We start from the raw sequence: 27,891 nt of genomic DNA, 5'->3' as shown, positions 1-27,891 counted from the left end.
GCTGAAAAAGGGCTGAAGAATTAGAAAGCATGATCCTTTAGAGTGAGTTTTCAAGGAATGGAGATCAGATAGCTATAACAAGTTATGGCTTGGACTTCATGATTTGTGTGGTTGAGTAAGTTCATATTAAATTTAAGATGAAATTGAAGGTATACTCTGGGTGAAACTGGGTTAAGAAATCTGATGCAGGATAAAATGGCATTGAGATTTGGATGTGGATATGGTTTTGAAATGAAAAAAAGAAATGTAGATGGTCAGGGTAATATTGCTTTATTATATGAAATAGATTTATAACTTTAATTAAAAGTATTAATCTTATATAGACTTATAATTTTAATTAGGAGGATTAATATTGCATACTTATAACATGATTAATGGTTTGCTTGAGATTATTACAGAAAAATAGTATTTTAATGACACTAATGCTGTTCTTGGGAAGAAATACTTTTGGTTTTGAGAAATAGGGTATGGAAAGAAATGTACCATAGGATTTTTATCTAGAGAGTCTAGAAATAATTGCATTATATAACTGCTGAAAGGAAGACTGAAGTGTTTTTTCTTTGCTTCCAAATCCTTATTTTCTGTTTCTTCATTTTTTCTCTTTTCTTTTAATGTATCTATATAATCTCTGTTCCAATAAACCCAGTTTCCTCTCTGTGCATAACCCCTAAATCAGTATATTTTGAAGTATCAAAGAACTGTCAAGCTGCCAGAATTTCAGATGTGTGTGTGTTCTAGTCTAACAAATGTTTTTCTTTTTTTTTTTCATATTCAAGGACACAATATTTTTTGTAGACAGAATTTTAATCACCGAAAAGTGCAGCAATAATACAGGGTTCTTCAAAGGGCACTTCCTAAACTAAACAGTATGATCCATGAGATAGAAAACATGTGTGTACACAGTTTGTCATACAGCATTGAGGGAACACATCAGAAACAGAAATATAGTTAACATTAAAGAAGACAGAACAGCCAATGCCATGGCTTCAAGCAGCATTGGAAACAATTCTTATAGTGGTTATAATTTCTATTGTGTTGTACTGTAAAGGGGGAAATCAAATACCAAGGAAGGCTGCCTGTCACAAGTAATTAAAAAAAAACCTTACATCAAATAGGTGTAATAGCTGTCTATTCTGTGTATCTCATCAAATAGACTTTCAAGATAATTGGTTTGTTGTTTTCAATAGCATTTTGATCAACTGATTTTTTAAATAGGATGAACATCTCATGTTAATGTAGTCTGGGGAAGCATTACTTGCCCTTAAAAATTGCCATTAAGATATCAGTTCCAGTTTAGTTAATAAAACTTACTTGTTGGTTATCACAAGAACTAAAAACTAAACCAAGAGTCAGATACAAGATCTAATTTAGAACTGAAGTCAACTCACAGCTAATTCTTCTGTTACATGGCAACTACTCCATTGTGGAGAGCAGTTCTGTGTACAGTCTGCCACACATTTAAAGTCCCATCCATTTTAACATGGCATGATTTGTTGCCATGTTATGGTCAAGCAGGTCCTGTTTAAAATGTATGAGAAAATTAAATTTTAAGACTAATACTCTGTAAGGCCTCTGTTAATATCCAACAACTGGATAGCTCTTTTGTGGTAAAGTGCAAGTAGACTGCAGCCAAATCAAAGATCTTGCTTATCAGAGGCTATAGGATATGGCCATTTATATTTTCATTTGTTCAAAACAGCAGACCAGAAATAATACAATTGTGATACAAAACAAAAGTCTGTGGAATTTTTATAAAGGGGTAAAACCAGAACTTCCTATCTGAGGGAGGGACTGCACACACACCCAGTTCAAGTATTTCATTTTGTATGCAAATCTCTCATCTCACATTCTTACCTTGTTTCATGAGATTCTCCTGACACTGCTAACCATATCCAGGGAGAGAAAGCGTCACCTTTTGTCAAAGACGTCTAATCTAATTTGTAAATTTACAAGATGAACCTTCTGACTTGCAACAGTCCTATTCTATGTTAAATGTAGCAATCTTAAGTATTACTTTCTTTCAGGACAGAGTAAAGAAAATGCTTAAGTTTGTGAAGATACTTAAAAAAGAACTTTCCCCTACTGACTAGTGATTATTTTCTGAGAAACATGTAACTAGCCTCCTATTTGCTGCTCTCCATTTCAAGAAAGTTACTTGTCATTTGCATAAGCCCTTTCTAAAAGAGAAATTTTGACAGTCCATCTGCTACTTGCACTGGCATTTTGTCTCAGATTTTATACTCAAATATTTCTAAGTACAAGGATACATTGCATCAGAGAGGAAAGCTGCATGTACAGTGGTACCCCGGGATACGAATTACCCGGGGTACGAAATTTTCGGGATACGAATAAATCCCATAGGGATTTATTGCTTCGGCTTACGAAGGTTTTTTCGGGTTACGAAAAAACCCCGGCGCTGTTTCAAATGGAGCCGCGGCGGAGCCGCGGCTTTTTTTCTATTAGCGCCTATGGCAATTCGGGTTACGAAGGTTTTCGGGTTACGAAATTAACCGCGGAACGAATTAATTTCGTAACCCGGGGGACCACTGTATTCCCTTTCAATATTTACATCTGGCCAAATAACATATACTTGCCTTTTTGTGTATCTTGAAAACGGTAAAACCCATTTCAAACATTCAGGGTGGCATGTAAGGAGCTTAGTTTTCTCATGGGAATGTATCACTACAAAACTATGAATTAGGGAATCCATTATCAGAAAATGTATATTAAAATTCCTTAGGGTATGGAAAGTCTGCATGGCAGAAAGAAACCCAGGTTGTCAGGCAGTTTTGACAGTGAGCACTTTCCAAGAAACAATCCCCCATGTGTATTCTGGAGTGCTGCAATCAAATGGAGGTCTGTCAGAACACAAAATGCATAAATTGGCTTGAAACAACAGCCTAGGTTGAAGAAGCTACTTCCATTTGCTTGTGTCCAATAAACTAAAGCCTGTTTCTCGCTTGACTGCACTTGAAACCCATACCGATGATATGGCCTAAACTTTCCTTTTCTAGTTCACCAGGCACAGCATACATTAAGTAGATCTTTTTGAAAAATGAAGTCAATTACTACTTCCTAAAAATGTCTTAGAAAGAGTTTTCAGATATTATTTCTAGTTGTTCATGGATATACTGTTTAAGGGATAAACCAGTTTATATGCATACAAAATGGCTCTCACCTGCTTCTACTGTTTGTACACTACCTGTGTCATTGCACAAGTGACAAAAAGTATTCCAGAGGACAATTGGTCCAGCATCCAAACAAGTAGTATTATAATGAACCATCTTTTTGTGATATTAAATTAAAAAGTGCAAGTATTAAATACTGATAACTTCTACATATTCAATAAAAGCTAATACATATTCACAAATAGGCATATAACAATCAAGAAAAGAAAAGAATTACTCCTTTATCAAAAATCAAGTCTAGATACCAAAGAAACATGATTTCCTAAGCTCTGACACGAAATGCTCTTCATGCAGGCTTAGAACTGTTTGGTTTTTCTTGTTTAAATCATAGACCAACTTTTTGATAAGAGGCACTAGAACCCCCTTTTCTGGAATATACTGCAACATTAGGATGTTAGGTATTACTTTCCTTTTGAGAATGTAAATTGTTCAATTAAACTATCACACTTAAAATTGTTAGTTTCTGTACAAAATAGAAAATATGCTGGACTATAATGTACCATTCATCTTTGGGGAAATGCTGCTTTAGTGGTTTAGTGGGTTCTGGATTGAACACTAGAGCTGATTATACCTAAGAGGCATGTGTAACATCTGACAGTAACAGGCACACAAGTTCTAATCAGCAATTCCAGCTGAGCCTTGAAAAGCTGAGAAGAAAATGAATGGCAACCTCCCTGGTTAACTTAATTATACTAGATTCAGAATACAAATGCAACCAATCCTCTTAAAAGCTTATCAGGTAGTGGCTGTAACTATGGGAAGACAGTCTGTAGCCTCTGCGTACATAGCTGGCCCAGCATACGACCACCTCTCCATGTAGTAAGCTTTTAAGAAGCTAAGCCTCAGTCTTTCATTTACACCAAGCAGGGATATTCGATGCATGTCAAAAATTAATATTGTACTTCAGGATGAAACGTTGAGATTGATGTGGTCATCAGATTTGAGTGGACTAGACTGACCATGTCTTTAATGAACATGTATTGCACAAGGCAGCAACCAGCTTGAGAGGTTATTTTCTCCCATAGCCAGCCGATCAAGTCTTTCAGATGTAGTCAGAGTGGATTAGGCAGATCTTCTGCAGTCACTTTGAAGAAACAGACACATGTAACAAGTAGGTTAGCAGATGCCACTATAATGAACGTGTAAAAAGTCTGCGAGTCTGAATTCCATGGTTGCTGAACATCAAGTGTGGATTGAACTTGTACCTACAAGATGGAGAACAAAAATATAAGAAAAAGTGATCTCAGGTGAGGTTTACACACATTTCACCACACTAACGTGCACTGTACAGTATATACATAGTGTTTTATATATATATCTGTATATTATACAAAATATCTATATTATACAAAGATACATGTTGCATATAGTCTTTCTATGGGCCTGAACAGACAGGCCAAAATAAAGTTGCTTTGGGTCACTTTGGAGGCATGCTGTTTAAATGACACATGCATCTTAAGAGGCCAGAAGGTGCGCCAAAGCTATGCTTCAGTCCTTAGGACTAGAGTGTGACTTTAGTGTGGCTTCTGCCTCTTAGGATGCATGTGTCATTTAAACATCACACTTCCAAAGTGCCCCGAAGCAGCTTTATTTTGGCCTGTCTGTTCAGGGCATACATTAACAAAATAATGCTGTGGTATAGATTATTGCTTTTTAAAAAATGATCTTGATTAGCTTCAGAAAACACAGGAAATGAAGTATTCTCATTTCTGCAGCAATCTGGGACCTAAAAATCCTCTCTAGAGAGGGGGAAGCCTTCTGAATAATGAAGGAAAGAGGTATGGTGGGCTGTTGGGAGCAGAAGGGCATGGGAACCCTCTTTGTTCTCCCTTCTGCTAACATACCTTCAAATGCAGTCTTGTATTTACCAGGTTTTCCTTTAAGGAAATATTCATGATTTTCCCAACTTATTACAGTGTATTTGAAGCTAACCTTTACTAGAAGTACTCACAGTGAAATGTACATTAAAAACAAAAGTTTGCATGAGTCAACAGTTTAAAACAAATTATAAATTACTCAAATTGGTCAGAAGCGCATGGTTACCCGGGTTCAAAGACTCCTGGAGTACGGCATGTTGCTCCAGTACAGGACTGCAACATCATTAGTTGATAGTTCATCTTTTCTAAGATTTCTTGATCTATTGTTTTTGCAATATTAGTAATCTGATGTGGGTCTGCAGTCAGGTTATAAACTTCAACAAACACCTTGAGAAAAGGAAAAGTAGGCCAATAATACATTCAGTTCTCATTGACAAAACAATTTCAAGATTTTCTAGAATTGTTAACACTGTTCTCTATTACATTAGGCAAGCAATCCACAAACATTACATGTATTTTTCAGATGAAAAAAAAAATCAATTCTGTTACTAATCCATGGCCAATCCATGGTTTTATTACATCAGGGTATTGAATCCATCCTTGATTTCATGAGTTCCTAAATACCATAAGGGCAACATATCCTGTCTGATCTTGGAAGCTAAGCAGGATCAGCCCTGGTTAATATTGTGGTTATATTGCTGTGGTTATGTTTCAGAGGAAGGAATTGGCAGAACCACCTCTGAGTATTCTTTTCCTAAGAAGACCCTATGGAAATTATGGGATTGCCACACTTGAAAGCACACACACACACACACACACACACACACACACACACACACACACGGCTTTCCAGGAGCTGATAAGGCATTATATAATTTTATTCTTTGTCCTTTTAAAAACTTTGTGTCCTCAGAGGTCTTCCACCAACGCGCCAAAATGCCAATTGGACTTTTACCTGCTTGCTTATTTATTTGATTGATTGATTTATTTCTATCCCACTTTTCTCCCACAACAGATTCAAAGCAGCTTCCAATATAAATTAAAATAAAGCAACTAAAACATGGAATACAAATTTTTTTAAAAAGCATTAAAACATGCATCCAATTAAAATACTACTTTTAAAACATTAAAATTACAACAATCAAAATACTTAAAGTACACGTTATATACAGTAAAAACAGCACACCCAATTGGCCATCACTTCACCCTGGCCAAGCAAAGGCTGAAAAAAGGTCTTTTCCCATCAGTGAAAAGAGGATTGTTCAAAGGCCTAGGAGCATCCACTGAGAAGGCTCTCTCCTAATCAAGCTTGGGAAGGTGGGAGGATGGAGAAAAATCCCTCCTGCGAAGATTGTAAGTTTCAGGAAGGCCCTTAGTGTAAAGGTGGAAATGCAGTTCCAGATGCTGAACAGCAATCCCCAGCCCTAGTCAGCATAATCTGGGGAACATAACCTGGGAGATGCAATTCAATACCTGGAATGCCACATGATTTCCTGCTGTAGTGGCAGATTCTTGCCCAATTATTCTTTGGGCTGATAGCCAGTTTTAATGACTTAAACTTCTCTGTACTAAGAAAATGGCAATGAGGTTTGGGCTGTCCTTAAGACTTAAGTCATATTTTCACTAGTCACACTACAGTGCGCCCGCGCCATACGCGGGCGTGCCATATGCGGCCTTGAGCATATGCGCTTAAGCCACGGCGCGCGCGCGGGGCAGAAGGGGCGGCGCATCCCATTCAATTGAATGGGTGCGCGCGCCCGTTGCGTCCCGCGAGCGCCCGCGCCGCCGCGCACGAGCCCCATTGTTTCCAATGGGGCTCAAGCATAGGCAGAATTCGCCTTACGCGGAGCGATCCGGAACGGATCCCCCGCGTAAGGTGAGGACGGACTGTACTAGGTTTGATTCAGGTCAGTCTTGTAAATTCAGACATGGGCTTGCTTTCACATACCCAATAAACTGTTGTCGGTATGCATAAGACTGCTAACAACTGCAGTGTTCAACAGGTTTGCTTCAGAAAAGAAAGAAGTGGTAGACTAAATATACAACTAAATCTTCAATGGTATATTTAGTCTAATGTACCAAGATAAAGAATGTGATTATTTAAGAACAGAACATGGTTTACAGAATTCAGAAACAGCCACGTGAGTGTGGAATATCAGCATGCAAAGGGATCTTGTAGCACCTTTGAGATTAACTGAGCAAAAGAGTTGTAAGCTAAGATTTTGTAGACTTGGAGCACAAGCAGACAGGCCCAAATAAAGCTGCTTCAGGCCACTTTGGAAGTGTGCTGTTTAAATGACAAACGCATCTTAAGAGGCCAGAAGTTGCACCATAGCTGTGCTCTAATTCTTATGACTGGAGCGTGACTTTGGCACCGCTTCCGGTCTCTTAGGACACATGCGTCATTTAAACAGCACACTTCCAAAGTGGCCTGAAGCAGCTTTATTTTGGCCTATCTGTTCAGGCCCTTGGTCTACTTCCTCAGATCTGGAGCTTCATTCAGGTTTAGGCATGTGCCAATGAACTGGAAATGTATTCCTTGTTCAGTCCTCCATCTTCTTGAAAATGCTACATAGAGGATAATGCGGTAGGCTTTAATGCTGAAAGGTATTCCCTGAAAATCAGATATCAACAGAATTGTGAGCAGAATTAAACTCGCAGAACTTGCTTTCAACTGAGTTTTGCAACCTACCCATGTTCCTCCCTGGAACATTTTCAGACAGATGAAGGAGTGGCTACTGAGAGGATGCTATAGGGAAGTCTTATTTCTCTCAGGGAGGGATAAAGGGACATGCAACCCTAAAGAGATTGACAAGTCCTAGAGCCCTATATAGCAGAGCTGTATGAATGAATGAGGAATACTGGGAGTCACAGTTCAACTATTATCTACAAGACCACAAACATTTCCACCCCTGGCCTTGATGTGCACATCCAAGTCAGAGCAGAAAGAACAAAATAAGCAACTCTGACTTTTTGTGGGGGTTCTTAGTTTTACCATATGGATAAAGAATAGGCCTCGTGATAGTTGAAATGAACTGAAGGTTATTATGGAGCCAGCGTCTTACTAATGAGATTTTAATTTTGCTTCTAAAGAGAGAGGCAAGTCATAAAATCCTCTTAAAGCCAATTGTCTTGGCTCTGTCTTTGGAAATGCATTCTCAATTACCTGAACGATTCCAATTTGCAAAGGTACAAATCAATCAAAACTTTATTCAGCTTTCTCATTAAACAGAGCAATATGTCTGTTATAGTTACTAGAACAAGAGCTCCAATTTGATATGAGGTCTTAGACTTTGGACTACTGCTTCTGCATGCAGCAAGCAGCAGTATGTGCATTGGGAGTACAATGTAGACTTGCCCACTGCAGCTCCCTTAAGCCTAATGCTGGTTCTTTAAAAGCTGATAAACAGATACCTTTTGCCAAGTATTTATTACCAGTACAGTACATGTAAAGAATATGTGATACTGAAATGTAACACCTATTCTTAATCCTTTTCCAACAGGAAAGTAGTTCTGGTAGCTCTGCAGAATAGCTGCACAAAAATTTGCCATAATATTATGGGGGAATGAAAAGAGAAAAGAGCCTGTGCCTAGCAGGATTTGATAAATTAAAAGTGAGCAAAGTACAGCCCTCACAAAGCTGTTTTTGTGGCCCTTGACTCCATCTGTGCTGTCCTTTTATTGATCAAACCAAGACATGGGAGGGATGCCTCTCCCAGAAGCCCTCAGGAGTGTAAAGTCATATTTCAAAAGGTTACAGGTTCACTTTGCACACTGAAATCCCCCACCCATTTTGGAAATCCAAAAGTGGACTCCTGGTCACTTTCAGCTTTTTTGCTATTATGTCCTGGTCATCTGTGTGGTACCTGGAGGGTCCCAGGGGCAGAAAGATAGCTCTTAGGCCCACTGCAATTGCCCACCCAGTGGCTTGGAACTGGAAGATAGAGGGAAGAAATTTTCTAAGCAGAGTCTTGGAAAATGACAAGAGAGGAAAATATGGAAATACTTGGTGAGTAAATGTCAGAAAGAAAACTTATCTCCTTGCTTCACACAACCTCCTCTAGCACGGTGCAACTTTTTGACTATGAAAGAAAACCTGCATATTTCACCAAAGTTCCTGAGGTAGAAACAAGTAACTGAGTTTATTTAAGAGGATAAAGAGCAGCACTGGGCCATGTATTGCCTGTACTGCATTTTATTTTATATTTCTGACAAGTCAGAAGAGGTGGTTACCTTTTCATAAAAGTTTCAGTATCTACATAGGCCCAAAACAGACAGGCCAAAAGTGTTGCCTTTGGGCCAATTCAGGGGCATGATGTTCAGATGACACATGGATTGGGCCAAAGGTGCACCACAGCTGCCTAAAGTAACCCAAACCTGACTGCAAAAGGAGAGCAAAAAAGATGCTCCTTGGCAGCAGTCTGTTGTGAACTGTGACACCCTTGGAACCATGCCATCCACACTCAGGGCACATTCGCAGTTCAAGTGGCCAAGTAGCTGCTGCAAGCCACTACTTGAGGTCATAAATGTAATAAAAATGAAAGGAGAGATTACATACAAAATTTGAGTTTTATATGGTGCAATGAAAAATGCACAGGCAAATTACCTCACGATCATCAAATTCACAGTACTGCAAATCCCATGACGATGATAGCGTCCTTACGCATGCATATGTATTATTATATGCATCTTCACAAACACAATCTGGAAAACAATGCTGGGTGGGGACGGAAAGGAACATTACACTGGCTCCCATCAACATATAAACAAAGTTGAACATTGGAAAGGAATAATACTGGAAAGGAATAACATCCGCCCCAGCCCTAAACAGTACAAAACATGTCTAAATTTACCTTTATACTCCTTAACATAATCCTTTCCTCTCATCCCACTCATATCCAAACTACAATTCCTAATCTTTCTACATAAACCCTCAGTAGATCTACACGTCTCTACATTCTTTGAAGAAAAAATTGAAAACCTACTTACAGTGACACCAGGCCCAAGAGCAGGACAGGTAGGATCGGTACTGTTATGTCCTTCTCCCTGGTATTCAACTAAAACATCTGATCTCCAGGTCACATTTGCATCTCCTCTCTAAGAGAAAACAAATATTAACACATGTGTGGTTGATGTGTTTTTGTGAGCTCAAAAACCAAGCAGACTGTAAGCTTTTTAGATACAAGTGTGTCAAGTCACCATAGCTAAGAAATCTAAGCTTGAACTTGTGATAGCAGAAACAAGGTAAATATGAAGAGTAGACATACACTAGACTCACTATGGTAAAAAATGCTGTGATAAAACAGACAACTTCCTATTTTAATTTTTTTACATGGAATTTAACATGAAGCTATTTCCTTCCCCCCACCTCACCCCTTTTACAGACAAGAATAGAGGCAAGTTGCATCAATACTCAAACTATTTTAGAAAACAGGACAACTTTTGATCCTCCAGATGTTGCTGGATTGCAACACCCTAGCCGAAATCAGTTTGGACAAATGACAGGAAATCTGGGAGCTGAAAGCCAACAATACATCTTGAAGACCTCAGGTTCTCCCACCCCTATTTTAACATAAATGTAACTTCAACTCTGGAAAAGTACACAGGAAGCTGCTTTATAAGATGCCAGACTGCTTGCTCATGCAACACAGTACTGTCTACTACAGATGCAAGCAAGTCTCCACAGTCTCAAGAACAGGTCTTCTACACCTCCTGCTACTTGATCCTTTTAATTGGAGATAGAACCAGAGATTCTGCACACAAAACATTTTCTCTGTCACTGGGACATGTAGCAGTTATCCCTACCAATACCAACAGAAAGTGCTGTGGGAGTACTCATACTTCTGCTGCTGCTGCTGCTGCTGCTACTACTACTACTACTACTAGAGGACATTTCTAAGAGAAATCTCCTGAATATTCTTAAAATGATCTGCATACTTACCAGCAATGGTAATAACGACATGCCATCCATCTGTGTTTTATTCAGATCATAGCCTGCAATATCTAAAATCGTAGGACCCAAATCAATGTTTGCCACAAGCATCTAGAAGGCAGGAAACACAAATTATGGGTTTTCCACTAGAGAAAGTAGTAATTCTACAGTACCAAGTTGTGATATTAGTCTTCTCGTTTTAAATTTTATATTTGTATTTTTTATATTTTTAATTATTTTAATTGTACTATTTTAATTGCTGTTTTAATGTGTTTTATATATGTTGTTAGCTGCCTTGACAATGGCTTCCATACAGGTAAATGGTTTTGGGGAGAAAGGTGGGATAAAAATAAAATAAAAATTTATTGAAGTGTTATCAACTGTCTTTGAGCCAACTGTGCCTGCTGTTTTATCCGTTTATTGTTCATTTGGGCCAGTACCTCTTTAACAGCAAATGAGAATACTGTACATGTAAAAAGGTACCTCTAAAGAAATGTAACATAGCAGTAGATCAAATTGTAGTCATAGTCCATAGTCCAGTTTTACTGAAGCCATTATATGCTGAACAAAAAATAAATATATCTATTTTTCATTTCCTTTACTTAGTTACACAATATTCAGGCAAAGCTTGTAAACAGTCAAGTTCACTACAGGCTGCCTAATAACTTTTTTCAGTGATTAGCCAAAAAGCTTTATAGCAACTTTAATAATGCACAAATAAAGGGGGAGGCAGGCCTGTAGCGTCTGTTGCTTCTCCACCAAGATTAAGAAGCAATTAACAGTTAACAGTTTGACCACAAATGCTCCTCATTCCTTTCTACACAACCTCAGGGTATACTACTTAGTCCAATTTACATGTTCACTTTCTACTCAAGAACACTTTTGCTCCTCAGTATTCATTCTCTACTCACTACTCCAATACACTGCAGAAATCCAAAAACCAGGTTGCTTTGAAACCATATTTTACCATGCAGTGCACAGCAACAGAGCACAAATATACCTTGTTTGTCTGGTTGGGTTTGACTCCTGGACCTCGAACCAGCAATGGAACTTTAATGTCAAACTCATACAGCTGTCGTTTGTCAATAGGCAAAGAAAACTGACCTAAGAAATATAAAGAAGAAATTCTGGCATTTACAGTTTATAACATCATCATCATGTATAGGTAACATAATTTGGTACTTTATCCTCTTAAAGTCTGTTATGTGCTACATCTCCAGTTGACTTGCCCTGTTTCTCACTGAAATGTTTAGATTCAGTTTGGTTTTAAATGCAGAACTTCCTGTATCTTATAAGATTACCAGCAATGAAGGGGAACCATCAGATTTGTACGCCAATGATTTTCAAGGCAAGATATCTTATGTACTTCTATCTGTTCACACAGAAATCGTTCAGAATAGTTCCAGGTGCATAATAAAACATCTATGCAAATTATGGCTACATAAAATATACACAGTTTAAAGACCATTTACCTGTATGGAAGCCATTGTCTGATGTGTAAAAAATATATGTATTATCCAGCTCTCCATGAAATTCCAGCCTCTTCACAAGTTTTTCTATCAGATCATCCACTGAAAGTAGTGTCTGCCATCTAGATATGAACAAGATTATTCAAGCTGAAGTGTTATCGATTGAATGGCATATGTGCATTTAAATGTGAAGAGGGATAGGGCTCACACTTCAAAATAAACATTATATATTTTAATTTTAAAGCTCAACATGTTCTTCCTTTGAAATGCAACTCCGGTGTACAAAACATTTAGTTCTGCCATTACTCTTCTATCCTTGACTTTTCATCTACTTAATATAGGAATACATAAGATCTCAGAAATTGCTAACTGGGAGTTAAACTTTTAATTGCTGTGAAAATGGTTACTACACAGAGTTTTAAGAAATAATGACAATTAGAAAGTGAAATAAGTTATTCAACTTTTCCTTCCTGCCGAATAACACGATATCAATAGCATGATTCACTTAAAAACAACTGCAATCATATGGAATTCTAGGCTAGAATTCTAGAGACTTCTGGCTTATTCATGAGCAGTAAACTGGTGCACACTGCCTGTTTGCTCCCATAGAATGTGGCTAACTAGGAAACATATGAGATTCCTAATGCCATTCATCTAATAAGGCAGTACCTGAAGTTTCTGATTCCTGATTTGTTTGGGAGGAAGAACCCAAGACTCCCAATCTGAACCTCCTAGTTAAGTTTCCAGTTACTTTAGTTGCTCTTTTAAATAGGAGAAGCCAAGCAGAAATGATGGGAGCAGTGTGTACACCAGAATTCCTAAGAATTCTTCTTTATTATTACATGTGAATGCAACCACTGTCTTTGATCTTTGTAATGTTATAAAAAGTCATTTCATTTTCTAGTCTGCCAGGTTCACAGTTCTGAAATGGAATGAACATCAACATGGGCCCTATAGGTAGTGACCAATCTGCAGGATAGCCTAATAACATTTATTTCAGTAACACTGTGGATTTGGTATGATCCCTTGCAGCAGCAATGCAGGAAAGAGCTATCCTCTAATACAAATGGAAAGAAAAAATTCAGCTGTTTGGGTGATAATTTAGTGAGGGAAGGATAGATTGAATTGCATATGCTTTCATAAATGGCATCTCATTTCTGTACCAATTGCAGCCTATTTCATCACTCAAACAGAAAATACATATTGAAAACACATACTATTGTGTTTGAGGGAAATTTTGCTTGAGTTTAGTTTTGCAAAAAGCATTATTAAAAAGTACGGTATATCGTTCCTACCTTTTCCTAAAAGCATCATCTAGAAATTGTATTGATGAATTAGTCATTGGAGTCTTTGCTTGCCTGATGAGCCAATGCTTGTCCTATAAAACATGCATCAACATTGCTTATTTTAGATTGCTTTCCCACTTTCCAGATCATACCAAAGAGGAACAATAATTAAGAGCATTTAAATGGAACAGATTATAGAATCTGCCAGCTTGTTTTACCCAGATTACGTTTCAGTAAAACAGGACAAGATGGCATTTAACCAATCTAATTATATGGTTTGTAGCATGGTATGAAAAGCTTTGAATAAAAATATCATTTTCAATTCAGATAATGTATAAACATTGCAAACTTGTAAGTTTGTCAAGTCAAAAGTAAATTCCTCTGAGTTCAATGGGGCATATTTTCAGGTAAGCAGGAATTGCAGCCTAAAAGTTTAACTCTTTCTCTTTTAGTTTAATTTAGTTGGTGCCATAAATTAAGTTCATGAATGTCATATAAAATGAACCTGCCGCATTTGACATATCTCAGTAATTATGCACTGTATTTAATGCCCTCATAACAATCAGGAACCAAGACAAAAATTGTGCAGCAGAGTTTTCCACAAAGGTTTTCTTTTTATAGCTACTCATATTTGGGTTTCTTCTAGAAAGGAACCTAGTTTCAAGTAGTATAACATCTGGCTCTAGAAGCTTTGATCATATTCCTCTGAGAAAAATGTATTATCTGAACATAAACTATTGCCAGACTCCAAGGTGGTAGGATGAGAAAACATCAGAGCCTGGTTCAAGACTTTCAGGGTTACAAAAGCAAGAGCTTGAAATGAGGTGGGGAAGAGTATAGAAAAACAGAACTTGCTAAACATAACTAAAATCTTATTTTTCTCATCCCAAGAGGTAGAAAATTCCACGGCCTTCATTTTCAATCAGAATCAGCATGAATGACACCAATCTAATCTGGAGCTAACTACATGAATGGCTATTTTTTTCCCAAAAAGAAATGTGCGTCACTGCTTGCCCAACAATGGCCCAATACATTCTGCTGCATAGTGAAACATTTCAGTCTAGACGAGATATGATTCTATTCAACAACAACTCAAGGACAAATACTTTTAAGACATTTCTCCTGGGTGTCTTATTATCAATATCTGAGACCACTAGTTAGGTATGATTGAGATGTAGTCACTTCAGGTTCTAAGGACCTAGTTAGTCTGATTCACTGATGATACAATAGTATATACTTCTATTCAGAAGCCAGCTCAAATGAGTTTATTGGGACTTATTCCCACATAAGTGTGTCCAGGGCTGCAGATTTAAAAGCCAGAAAATTCAACCACTTTTTACTATAAAATTAAAAGCAAATAAAAGATGGGTCTAGAATTTGAAAAACTGAGAATATACTGACTCTATATTGTAATCCCTTGTAGATTTTACAGATAAATGTTAATCCCTATTCTGAAAGACATGCAACTGATCACAGGAGAACGAAACATATATGTAGAGCAAGCTTAAAAACTATATTCATCAGAAACAAAAAGGCACAATAGAAAAAGGGAAAAATAAATAAGGTGCCAGTCAACAAATGTTGACATCCCACAAACAGGTTCAAAATACAAAAAAATAAGAGATAATATGACAAGTGTAATAAAATTCTACAGAAAACAAGTTTAAGTCAAGGGAAGTAATTTTTGTTGCTGTTGTTGTATGCCTTCAAGTAGCTTCCAATTTATGGCAACCCTAAGGTGAACCTATAATAGGGTTTTATGTGGCTGACCGTGTGTGATTCACCTAAGGTCACTCCATAGGTTTTCACACACAAGCAGGGAAACAAGTTTCCAGACTCACAGTCAAACTACTACACCACATTGGAGTAATAGTCCCACTATATTCTGCACTGTCCAGGCCTCATCTGTAATATTGTGCTCAATTTTGGGTGCACCATTTTAAGAAGGCAATAGACAATTTGGAGTAGCTTCAGAGAAGGGCGACAAGGATGATACGAGGTAAAAAGAACAAAACACATGCAAAAAACTGAATGAACCAGGCAAGTTCAGATTAGTGAAGAGAAGACCGAGGGGTAACAGATCGCTCTCCTAAATATCTAGAAGGCTATCACAGACAAAATGGTCCAATTTCTTTTCTGTTGCCCCAGAGGGCATTATCATATGAGGACAAGTTACAACCAAGTTACAACCAAGCCCTCATGAACCTGGCTAATACTTCTTTCATCTTGGCTGGTGCTGAGGCATGATGGGAATGGTAGTTTATCAGAACCTAGAGGGCTATAGATTCACCACCCCTGCTCCAACTTGAACAGCGGGCTGGACTTTACTGGGGCCCCTTCCAACTCTGTGATTCTATGATTCTGAGTTCACCTGCTGCAAACATGCAGTTACCCACATAATTTTTTTTTGTCTTGGACTCATGATCTATCTCCACAGTTTTGCAGAAGAAAGTTAAGTGCATATAACAACTGTTAATCAATAAATACCATAAATAATAATAATGATAATGATAATGATAATAAAGATAAAAAATCCATACCTTTCCATGGATATTAAAATTACTGTTTCTTGGAGCACTGACATTTGCAAAACTCTTCGTATACTGGGGAGCAGCCACCCAAGGTGAGTGAGGTGCTGGAGTTGCTATCATCATAAAGAATGGTTCAAAGTTGGATTTATATTCAAGAAAATCCAATGACATGTTGGCCTGAAAACAAATATTAACTTAAACCTCTAAAGAGTAATTTTTCATACAATTGAACAGTTGTGTAGGTAATGCAATCTAAATACTACGAAAAGGATTTCTAAAGTCATACAGCCATGATGAATTTGATGTGCTAAATTATATCAAAGGTGCCTTTCTTTTATATTTTCCCTTCAATATAAGTAAATGCACTGTGGCACAAGGAAATATTGTTACATCCTCAAATTAAGTTAAGAATCTTTAGGTGTGATAAAGAAAAACAATCTGTCAGTTCATTACTACTTCAAACACTACCAATCACCGTACTCCAAAATAAGCAGTCACTCTTGTCCACCACTAAACTGACTTATTTTGTCTCAAGGACAAAAGCACAAAGCACAGAAGCTTTGGTGATGTATCCAATAGTGTATCCATCAGTGGAATGTTCACTACTAGCATGTCAATCCTGCCTTCAACCCCAACATCCCAAACTGCTCTGAACTGCTTTCAACATAACTTCATTATTTCAGGAATACAGCATATTACATCATTAGATTATGTTAACATTACATGAACTGTCTTCTACTTGCCATGGTATTTAAAGACTTGCATTTTAAAAGGAAAAACAGTCAATTGCTCCTTATTTAAATTTTCTTTTCAAAGTCAACAATAAGGACTTAGATATAATTTAGCACTAGCAGAGCAAAAAGCCTGAGTATTGCACAAGTATTGTGTGTGTCAGCACTAGATCCAGGCCAAGGTCTTCACTTCTTCTTGACTGTAGTATAATATACAATGTGAATTCAGTATTGCTTTATGCCCACTGTGGTACTCTTCTTCCACAAAACTAAATAAATGGAAGAAAATCCACTTCCTAACTCCAAATTACTGAATAAATGGAAAATTAAATGTTAACTTAACTTACTAAATTCCCTCTTTATTTAAGGGGTGTCTTCTAGCTGGAATTACCTACTTGATTTAAGCTAGATTTAGCTATGCACTATTACATTTTTGTTTTTGCATTTCTATATCGGCCACATTCAGTTCTCTTTATTTTACCTCTAAACAAACAAAGGACAATACAAGAATATATTGTTGCCCAAAGGCTTATACCGTAATAATTTGTAATCTAGTTCTAGAGCCAAACAAAAATGGATCTTGACAACATAACTTGTTGAAAAATTCTTACCAGTACATCTGTCAGATAATCAACACTGTAATTCCCACCATGCCTTCGTGGTTTTCCATTTACAGAAAGTGTGTAATTGTAATATTTGGAATTTTTTTCCTGCAAAAACAAAATGAACACAAAACATGCACAGAAATTATTGCTCTCTAATTACAATACAGCAAATTTCGTTTGTACAAGCTCTTACAAGTGATAAACCCCAAACACAAAGTACATTAGTAATAATGGATGGTTGATACTGGATTTATAACAACACATAGTTATACCACCAAATTATCAAACACATCACATACTACCTCAGTAAAACTGTGTTGTAGAAAGTTGCCTTCCTACTGAATTTGGGAGCAATGCAATATTTTAACTGCAGACTATCAGTTCATAGCTCTCACAGTGAACATTGTGAATGTTATTCAGAATAAATTAATATACAGGTTGAGACTACTTTATCTGGAATTCTGAAATACTTCAAAATTCAAAACTTTTTTATGGGTGGCTGAGGTACTGACACCTTTGCTTTCTGATGGTTCAATGCCGCTTTGATCTTTTTGGAAAGGCGGTATATAAATAAATTTATTATTATTATTTATTAATATATTCAAACTTTGTTTCATGCACAAAATTATTAAAAATATTGTGCACAAAATTACCTGTGAGCTATATGGTGTATATGAAACAAAAATGAATTTCATGTTTAGATCTGTGTCCCTTCTCTAAGATATCTCATTATATGTATACAAATATTCCAAAATCGGAAAAATTGCTAAAATTCAAAATACTTCTGGTCCCAGGCACTTTGGATAAGCGAGTCACAACCTGTATTATAATCTTATCATGGAAACTACCTTTAAGACTCTTTAGAAATAAAAATTATCCACGCATCCACATGAAATCTTAAAAGAGTTTTCATATTGGACCCAGAACTGCATAGCATGGCACTTGTGATATAGCAATGGGTGCAAAAGTGAGGGGGTGATTTTTCCCCAGTTTTTGCTTCCTCTCACAGCCCCATAAATTGGCTCCAGAGAAGGGAGGGGCCTTCTGGAACAGGTAGGAGGTGATGATGGAGGGTCTAAATAGAAGTTGCCTCTCCATGTGAAAGAGTATAGCTAGTGAAATTTTCAAAGAAGTAGCCATGTTAGTCTCTTGCAACATAAAAAGGATGAAGGAAGGAAGGAAGGAAGGAAGGAAAGAAGGAAGGAAGGAAGGAAGGAAGGAAGGAAGGAAGGAAGGAAGGAAGGGGGGGAAAGGTGCAGCTACCACACTCTGAGGAAGTGTGTTCCCCTGAAATAAATAATAATACAGTATTTTTCTTGTATGCCTTCAAGACATTTTGCACTTATGGGTTTCCATGGCTAAGCAGGGATTTGAACTCTGGTCTCCAGAGGTGAAGTACAATGCTCAAACCACTATGCTGACTCCTACATTAATATACAATATTAAAATATATTTTTCTAAAACTTGAGTTGTTTGGTGGTTTAACTGTACAGGAAAGAAGCCTTGTTAACCTAAATAATACATGAGAACCATGAATTAACAAACATATCACTTTCTTCTAATCCACATAATGCTTTCCAGTAGCTAGTTACCTTCTCCAACAGCACTTATTTCCAAACTATCTATCCATTTCTCATTGCTCAGAGAGCCCCATCTATAATTTCCACTGAATGGACACTTCTTGTCTGCCAGCAGCTAGAAACAATTTGATTTTGTTTTTTTAAAAAATAAAGTTATTATAGTAAATTATAGTTATTTAACAAAAACTTACCAAGGCATACCAAAAACTCCACCCAGGAGGAACATGGCCAATTCCTCCCGCATCTTCTGCTCCATACTGAAATTAGAGGAATCAAGATTAACTAAGATACTAATGTGGTTTTCCCAATGAGAAAAATTCTGTCTAACCCATGGATAGCCATTATCCAAGGGCTCCAATACAACTCAAAGCTATTTTATCCTAGAACCTACATCAAAGTTTACTTAAGGGTATGGTAAAGATTTGCCTTTAGTTTCACTCATTCAGAATTTTTTATTCTTTTGTAAGGAATTACACAACATTTACTGGATCATGTATTTGGGATTTCAAGCATAATGTCCCAACTATGCCTGAATTCACAGGTTCCATAACTTTCCATGGTACAGGATTCATTCACCTCTAGAAGACACAATGGCCTGATACAGACTGCCAAAATAAAGCTGCTTCGGGTCTCTTTGGAGGTATGCTATTTAAATGATGCATGGGTCCTAAGAGTCCAGAGGTCGTGCCAAAGCCACACTCCATTCCTAAGCACTGGAGTGCAGCTTTGGTGCAGCTTCCGGATTCTTAGGGTGCATGCATCGTTTAAACAGCATACCTCCAAAGAGACCCAAAGCAGCTTTATTTTGGCAGTCTGTAACAGGCCAATAGCTCTTTCAAGCAGCTAGTCAGCAATTTAATTTCTCCTCATTTGTTTTTTTTTTTAACAGATTAACACTTTATAGAAATTTCTCCTCATTTGTAACAAGATTATTCCCTCCTCACTGGATTCCTACCTACACACAGCAAAAGCACTTTGGATGTATACAGCACCAAAACAGATTTGGCTTAAAAACAGCACGGCAATTCAACCAAATTCCACTTGTTAAGATCCACTCTACTATCACAATGTTACGTACGAACAACAACATAGATCTATTCACAGTCTTTAATTGAGAGATGAAAGTAGCCAGAATGTGACTGCTCATTCCTTCTACTGCTTTCTCTCTTCTAATATAGCAATACCATGTCAGGAATCAATCCTAAATATATATGGAACTGGACAGTTCCCATGCTGTACACCTGAACCCCATACAGTCTAGACTTGGGTCTAGACATGGTGGTGGCTGTTGTTGTTGTATGCCTTTAAGTTGTTTTCGACTTATGAGGACCCTAAGGCAAACCTGTCATGGGGTTTTCTTGGCAAGATTTGTTCAGAGGAGGTTTGCCATTGCCTTTTTCTGAGGCTGAAAGAATGTGACTTGCCCAAGGTCACCCAGTGGGTTTTATGGCTGAGATGGGATTCGAACCCTGGTCTCCAGAGTCCTAGTCCAAGACTCAAACCACTACACCGCATTGGCTCATATAGTGGCTACTAATATCTAAAAGGACCACCATATAAAAAGTTAGGCATGTTCTTCCCAAACAGACAGCTCTGCGCAATGCCAGCTTTGGTCACATGTACCTTTCAGTTACAAGCAGTATACAATCCTATGAGCACCAGCATAAACATTTTACAATACTCTCCAGTATCTAATGTGAAGCAGCCACCTTTTACATGTGCTAACTATATTAAAGGAAGAGGTTTTTAGAGCTAGTGACTTACAGCTTTAAGCATGAAAAAATATACAGTATAACACTAGACTTACTATTTCTAAACAATTTCATAAAGAACTGCTACATCTTAATATGCCTTTCATTCAAATTCCACCTTTGCTTACAGTGATTTTTCACAATCAGCAGCATATTTTAAAATTCAGAAAAGCACAATGCAGAATAAGGAGTCATACCTCATTCAAATACTTCCCAGCAAAGAATGTCTGATAGCCACACATAGACTTCAGGATAGCTGGAAAGGTATATGGTTCCTGAATCTTCTGCCAGGATTTGCTACTGCAATTTCCCTCCAAAGTGTTATTGACAACATGGTGATTATGTGGGTACTTCCCTGTCAAGATGCTGGCTCTGCTGGGACAGCACAATGCACTGGGCACATACTAGGAAAAGAGAATTAAATAATACAGAAACAAATCAACTAGTTTATTGTCAGAGATATCTAGCACAGTCAATAAGCTTCTTGACTTTCCGAACTACACAACTTTTAATTGGCCAGGACCCCCCTCGAAATCCCACACACACTCATAAAAAATGTGGGTGTTCGTTCCTTCCAAATACAGTGGGCCCTTAGTATCCACTGGGGTTTGATTTCAGGAGCCCCCGTGGATACCAAAATCTGTGGATGCTCAAGTCCTATTATATACAATAATGCAGTAAAATTGTGTCTCATATATAGAATAGCAAAAAATCAAACTTTGGTTTTTGGAATTTTTTAAAAGTATTTTCAAGCCAAGGATGGGTGAATCCATGGATGCATAATCTCTGGATACGGAGGGCTGACTGTAGATATCTGCTCACAGGAGCTTCCAGGAATGGCAGTTTACCTTCAAACTTAAAAGATAGATGGAAAAACCCAGAGTTTAGAATACAAAATCCCTTCTGGTAAGAATTTTCAACCATTTTTGGATAATGCAGCACACCATGGATCTATGGGGGAAGAAGATAGCCTTCACACCCACTCCATGTGCTCCGGTTTACATTATAACTCACCATAACTGACCATTGTACTGCACATAATCTAAGTAATGATTACCAATTTGCCTTCAAACAGAAGGAAACCAGAGAGCCCAGTAATGCCCAGAGTACTCTGTAACATTTCCAGCCTGAAAGAGGTCTTGAGCATTTTTCAGTTCCACATACAGAGACAGAACAAAAAGGCTAACAGCAGAGTAATGAAAGGGGAAGCTCCAACAATTCTTTGTACCTTCTGGCAACACAATGTTTTGACTATTTAGTACTCAGATGTCTGACTCTTTGAGAAAGTCTCTTCTTCACAGAGAAAATACTCCCACTTCCTAATTACATAAGTTAAAACTTTCCCAACAATTTCCCATATGATGATGTCCTTTTGGAAATGAAGAAATAATAACTGTAGCTCAAAAAGAGCAAAGCTGCCACCAGAATGCTGCCTCATGGAGCACCAGTGTCATAGGAAGACAACAGCTCTGCCCAGCTCCCTTCATGCCTTCAATAAATCTAGTGCAAATTCATCTGCCATCCTTCCTTAGGTCATTCCCCTCGTTTCTCTTTCTTTTTTCCTGTACGATCAACTTATTTCTATAACAGCAATATACTTTGCAAACTCTAACACAGACAAAACCTGATTTAGTACTTACTGCATTTGAGAATGTTATCCCCATCTCTGCAATGAGGGCATTTGTCTTTTTCAGTGGTTTCTGTAATAAAAGAAACAAGGAAAAAGTACTAAGACATTAGTATGATTCTAGGAAATTGGGTTTATGGCTGCAGTCCTACATGTACTAGGAGACATACCAGGACAGATTTCAAGTACAAAAATGCCTTCTGCATATACTAGAGTAACTTGTCATTTTTTCTTTTCTTTTAATTTTTGTTCTTTGGCAATGATGAAGCCCTTGCATCTTCATATTTCAAAAACTGAAGCTCATCTTTCATTGAACAAACTCAGTAACCGGCTTATACTGAATATTGAGCTTCCTGTCAATCAATTCTGCTAACTAAAAAGTTTTCTGTGCTAAAGAAAAAGTAAACTGTCTAATTATAGAGCAATATACCCACAAGCCTTTTAAGAAAACATGTTCTTACTGGGTTTTTTAACAAGTGAGAGTATTCCTACACTCAGCACTATTTTACAACATTGGACAGATTACACTAGCAAAATAAGTGTAACTCCTTTAGGGAAAAAGTAGTTTTAAAAAAAGCTCAAACATAATTTTCATTACAAGATCAATTTATTGTGTGTGAATAATGTGGTTCAGAGGAAAGGTCAGATCACACAGCACAGTCCAAACCTGTTTTCTCTTGAGCTAAGACAAGCCAATTCCATTGATATGTCCAACATGTAAATGGCACTATACCGCCACATGTACTCTTCACATGTGCTTGTGAAGGATGTAACAAAAGCTGACCTCTGTATATTATGACAGATTATGCATGTTTTTTCTCCAGAGGCTGAAGCATCAGAATGTGCAGACTTTTCAAGTCTCTTTACTGAAGGTACTATGGCGGGATACAGACGGGCAGGGGAAGACGTCTTGGAGGTGTATTCTGCTGAATACGGAGCCTCCAGACTGCCCACCCCGGGGGCGTGGCTCAGGTGTATGGGGCTTCCACATGGGGGGCAGTGAAGACGCCTCACCTGGGGCCGTTTCTGACCCGCAGTTTCCAAACCGCCGCCTCGGAGGACGCTGCAAAGAGAGAGGCAGCTTCCTCACGGGCGGCCAAAAACGGGGCTTTTTTTTTCTTATGCCGGCTGGCGGATGCGCAGCTGCGCAGCTGCAGCGCTAAGCAGCGGCGGCAGAAAGCCTATGTGCACATTTAAAGCGCCCAAGCCCCTTTAAAACTTTTTCCCCCGCTCTGCCCAAGAACAATGGTGGTCTCCTGCCAGCTGGTGATCAGCTGGTGTTGGCATCCTTGTCCTCTTGCACTTTGCCAGTGTCACCAGCATCATGGATGCCTCCTCTCCTTTGGTCCCCGCGCTCTTGCTGAATCTGCAATGCACAGCCACAGCTGTCTCCGCTGCCACCGCTGTCCCCCTGCCATCCCCCATCACCTCCCTTGTATATATGTAAATATTTACAGTTTTAGCGGTTTTTATTGTTAGGTGAAAATGGCACAGGAATGTGTGTAGGGGCTCACTTTAAAGTCCAAACTTTCCAAGCAGCGCATGCGTACATGTTGCTCTAGGGTTAGGGTTAGGGTTACGAGTCTTAAAATGCGCTGCAGCTGTGCTGCAGCTTCCACACCTGCATGGCAGCTGACGCTGCAATTAAAGCCTGACTGCAAACTGCGCATGTTCCAGGACCCCGACTCATTATGCGACGCAGCAGACACGGAGCTTTTAAATGGGCAACTTAAATTAGCGGCGTAGCAATTCTGACGTACCGGTGCAGCAGCTTACAGACGGAGCTGCGCAGCTGCGCATCAAACGGAAAAGAAGCGGAGAAAAGCAGCACCTTTTTAATGCCGCTTCTTCCCGCTTGGGGCGTGCAGGGGGCGTGTTCATGGCGGCATTCAGGTAAGGCCCGTCTGAAGGCTCTACCTTCATGACGTCATGAATACACCCCTTTTTGCCCGTCTGTATCCCGCCTATATTCCAAGGCTGGCCCAGGTCCTTTTGCTGCTCAAGATAAACACCACCAAATGTTAAGGTTTACATGGTACAAAAAACAAACAGCTGTTCAAGCTATTTTGACACCATGGACATAAATTCTTTAGGACTAATATATCTGAAATACATCCTTCCCCATTCCTAATACCCAAAATTAGTTGCCAGAGACAAAAAGCATTAAGACGGGGCAACCCTATTACAATGGTCTTGTACACAGGATCCAAGGACTTGCAGAAGGGTTTATAAATAGCCTCTCAGAAACTGAGGAAAAGTGAAACAGTGCTGTTCTTCTCACCTCAGTTAGTTCACTTCCAACTTTAAAGTGTCCATTACAAAAATGGCTAAGGTATTTATTTCTCTTCTCTCTGCCCTGCCCTCCTCCCCAATTTTGTACCCTCACGAAAATGGAGTTTCGTCTATATTCAAGCCCCACTGGCTTGAATATAGTGGGCACGTGGCCCAAGTACGCATGCACCCCATTCATTCTCCCTCCATTCATCCCTTGCACATAAGCGAGGAATGCAGATCCAAAGACCGCGAGAATGGAGAGAGGACTGTAATTTTATACATAACATTTTCGTGCATGAAACAAAGTTTGTTGCATACTGACCCATCAGAAAACAAAGGTATTACTAGCTCAGCAACCCACGTAAACAAGGTATTTGCTGGTAGGTAAGGCATAGGACTGCAATATCAGACAGGGCCAAAGGATGAACTGAGAATTCCCTCTCTGACATCATCCATAACTCACTGATCTCAGAGAGGGAGTCCTTGGTCCAAAGCACACTGTAGAAATAATCCAGTTTGGGATCACTCAGACTCAGTGCTAGAAAACTCTGGGAATTGTAGTTCATTGTGGCACCGGAGCTCTCTAACAGGGAAGCCCACATGTCAAAATGAAGGCAAAAAGGTAAACAGGATTATACCAAGGGTGCTGCAGTGAGACAAGAGAAATAGGGCATAGATCTACTGAACCCTCAGCTCTCTCTCTCAGCCCTTAGCAGGCCCACAGATGAACAGAAATTTAGACACGCCGGCTTAGATGGTGTCTAATTCACTTATGAGGAGATCATGTGGAGGGTGGAAACACTTGCAAATGGCACTCCAGGCAAGAGCCAAGGGGAGCCTGGCATAGAACGGAGAGTCTAGATCAGTGTGTTCCCTCCATCAGGCTCCTTGCCTTAAAAAGCAGGGGTTCCCAGCCTGGGGTGCGAGATGAAATTTCAGGGGGTTCAACAGAGAGTGGCTTGTGTTCCTGAGTGACGATCATTTTTCCTTCTGAATAAATTAGAATTTAATCGATCAGTTTAGAGTTGCATTTTATGCACCGAAGTAAAAATTTGGGTTCTTTTAAAAGTTCAGTTTTGTTCACCCCCAGTATTGTATGTGGTTCAAAAATGAGAAATTATAGACCTATTTGTCTTCAAATGCGATACTCCTTTTGTAGGGGGTGCAAACATTAGTCAAACAGACACTCTCTCAGCCTCAGGGGATGGGAATGGCAAACCTCCTCTGAAGGAACCTGCCAAGAAAACCTTGAAAGGGTGGCCATAAGTTAATCCTAAGAAATAAATGAACCGCACACAAACACACACTAAAGGGATCCTCTCCAAAGGAAGGACCCAGGAGGTTTTTTGCTTCCCCCATTTTTGCTAGCAGCTATTTTGCTTTTCGTCCCTCATGGAGGGTGACCAAATACGATAACCACAAAGGAGGACAAGGCACCACAAAATATAGGACATCCAAGGAAAAACTGGGGACATCCCAAAACAAAACCTCAAAACACTTGCAGGAATGTAAATCCATGCTTCTTAGTCATGCTCAAAATGGAGAAGCTTCAAGAAAAACGTAGGACACGACCAAATAAAAGCTAAAATATACTAATATAATAGACGTAAATCCATGCCTCCTAGTCTTGCCAACATAAACATCCCAAAACAATGCCAATATTATGGTGCCTGAAGATGATGGATAAATCATATGTATCCCAATTGATACTACAAATGCTCACCTGTATTTCATTGCACTGAAAGTGTTACTCTCATGTTATGAACAAGAAAAATGTAGGGAACGACCAAATAAAAGCTCGAAAGACTCATATAAATGTAAATTCATGCTTCTTAGTCATGCTCAAAATGGAGGACAGTCTGGAATTCCTCTTGGATGGAATACTTAAATGGAGGACGGGGGCTGGAAAAGGAGGACGTCTGGTCACCTTGCATACAGCCCCAAGCCTCCCATTATATTTTGGCACTGAGTGCCCAGAGGTCCTAGCTTCAACAGAGAACAAGGCACCTCCAAATGTAGGACATTCAATCCATGCTTCTTAGCCCAGTTCCTGGACAGAAGGCTGAAAGGGAGGGCAAGTCCTGGAAAAGGAGGACTTTGGTCACCCTGCCCAGGTGCCCCCACCACAAAGGAGGGCAAGGCACCTCACAATGGAGGACGTTCAAGAAAACTGGAAAGACATTACAAATTAAAAGCTCAAAACACTAACAGATATATAAACCCATGCTTCTTACTCCTGCCCAAAATGGAGGGCAGTTTGGAATCCTTCCTGGACAGAAGAAGGCTGGAATGGAGGACTGCCAAAGAAAAATGGAGGACATGGCCAAATACAAAGCTCGAAACTTTCCTAGAAATATAAAATCCATGGTGCTTAGTCCTGCCCAAAATGGAGGGCGGTCTGGAATCCCTTCTGAAAAGAACAAGGCTTAAATGTAGGGCATTCAATGAAAAATGGAGGACATGAACAAATACACAGCACAAAACTCTGCTAAAAATATAAAACCAAGCTTTTTAGTCCTGCTCAAAATGGAGGTCGCTTTGGAATTCCCTCCTGGAGAGAAGGAGGCTGAAATGGAGGACAGGTCCTGGAAAAGGAGGACGCGCCTGGTCCCTCCAAGCACCTGAGCCAAGCCCACAAACGCAGACACTCCAATCTGGAGCCAGGCTTACCATCCCTCCCAGCTGGATGTCCTGGTCGTCTGTCAGAATAAGGACCACGTTGGGCTTCCGTCCATTGGAGCAGACCAGGCCCAAGAGGAGGAGGAGGAAGAAGAAGAAGACCAAGAAGAAGAGCTGCGAAGGCCGCGGAGGCCCCATCTTTGCAGAGCAGAGCCACTGAGAGACACGGAGCAGCAGCAGCAGCAGCAGCAAGAGCGCGCGCGCCCCCGTCACCAGAGAAAGATGCGCGCATGCGCCTTGCTTCCCCGCTCCTCCTCCCGCCTGTTGGCTAGACTGTGTAGGATAGACTGTAGCAAGCTTTCGGCAGCTTCCTCGAAGGGCCTCAGTTGTGCCTCTCTCTCCAGCCCCGCCCATCAGGAAGCCCTGGTGGCGCAGTGGTTAAACGCCGGTACTGCAGCCTCAAGGTTGTGAGTTCGATCCC

At 39.2% G+C, this 27,891-nt stretch overlaps 1 protein-coding gene across 1 annotated transcript; it reads right to left on the bottom strand.

Moving 5' to 3' along the window:
• Window positions 1-254: 254 nt before the first annotated feature.
• Window positions 255-27,626, bottom strand: LOC149312212 (N-acetylglucosamine-6-sulfatase-like). Its single transcript, XM_089524196.1, has 14 exons — window positions 27,462-27,626; window positions 22,531-22,590; window positions 21,088-21,294; window positions 19,331-19,396; window positions 17,566-17,664; window positions 16,233-16,400; window positions 13,702-13,784; window positions 12,410-12,528; window positions 11,938-12,041; window positions 10,947-11,048; window positions 9,995-10,102; window positions 9,612-9,722; window positions 5,232-5,392; window positions 255-4,393 (listed from the first exon to the last, which is right to left on the bottom strand). The coding sequence occupies exons 1-14, from the start codon at window positions 27,606-27,608 to the stop codon at window positions 4,318-4,320; spliced, it is 1,611 nt and encodes a 536-aa protein (XP_089380322.1). The 5' UTR covers window positions 27,609-27,626; the 3' UTR covers window positions 255-4,317.
• Window positions 27,627-27,891: the final 265 nt, after the last annotated feature.

Source organism: Sceloporus occidentalis, unplaced genomic scaffold (genome assembly GCF_023333645.1).
Source record: "Sceloporus occidentalis isolate IW3139 unplaced genomic scaffold, rSceOcc1.0.p SCAF_5, whole genome shotgun sequence".
NCBI lineage: Eukaryota > Metazoa > Chordata > Lepidosauria > Squamata > Phrynosomatidae > Sceloporus > Sceloporus occidentalis.
The sequence above is the reverse complement of the archived record's forward strand: the minus strand, read 5'-3'. Positions and strand labels throughout refer to the sequence as shown.

Coding starts and splice junctions, on each gene's coding strand:
- LOC149312212 (XM_089524196.1), bottom strand. CDS start 27,608: ATGGGGCCTCCGCGGCCTTCGCAGCTCTTCTTCTTGGTCTTCTTCTTC. Junction 16,401..17,565: donor ATTATCTGACAGATGTACTG/GTAAGAATTTTT, acceptor ATTTGTTTTCAG/GCCAACATGTCATTGGATTT. Junction 5,393..9,611: donor GTGAATTTGATGATCGTGAG/GTAATTTGCCTG, acceptor CCTTTTCTCAAG/GTGTTTGTTGAAGTTTATAA.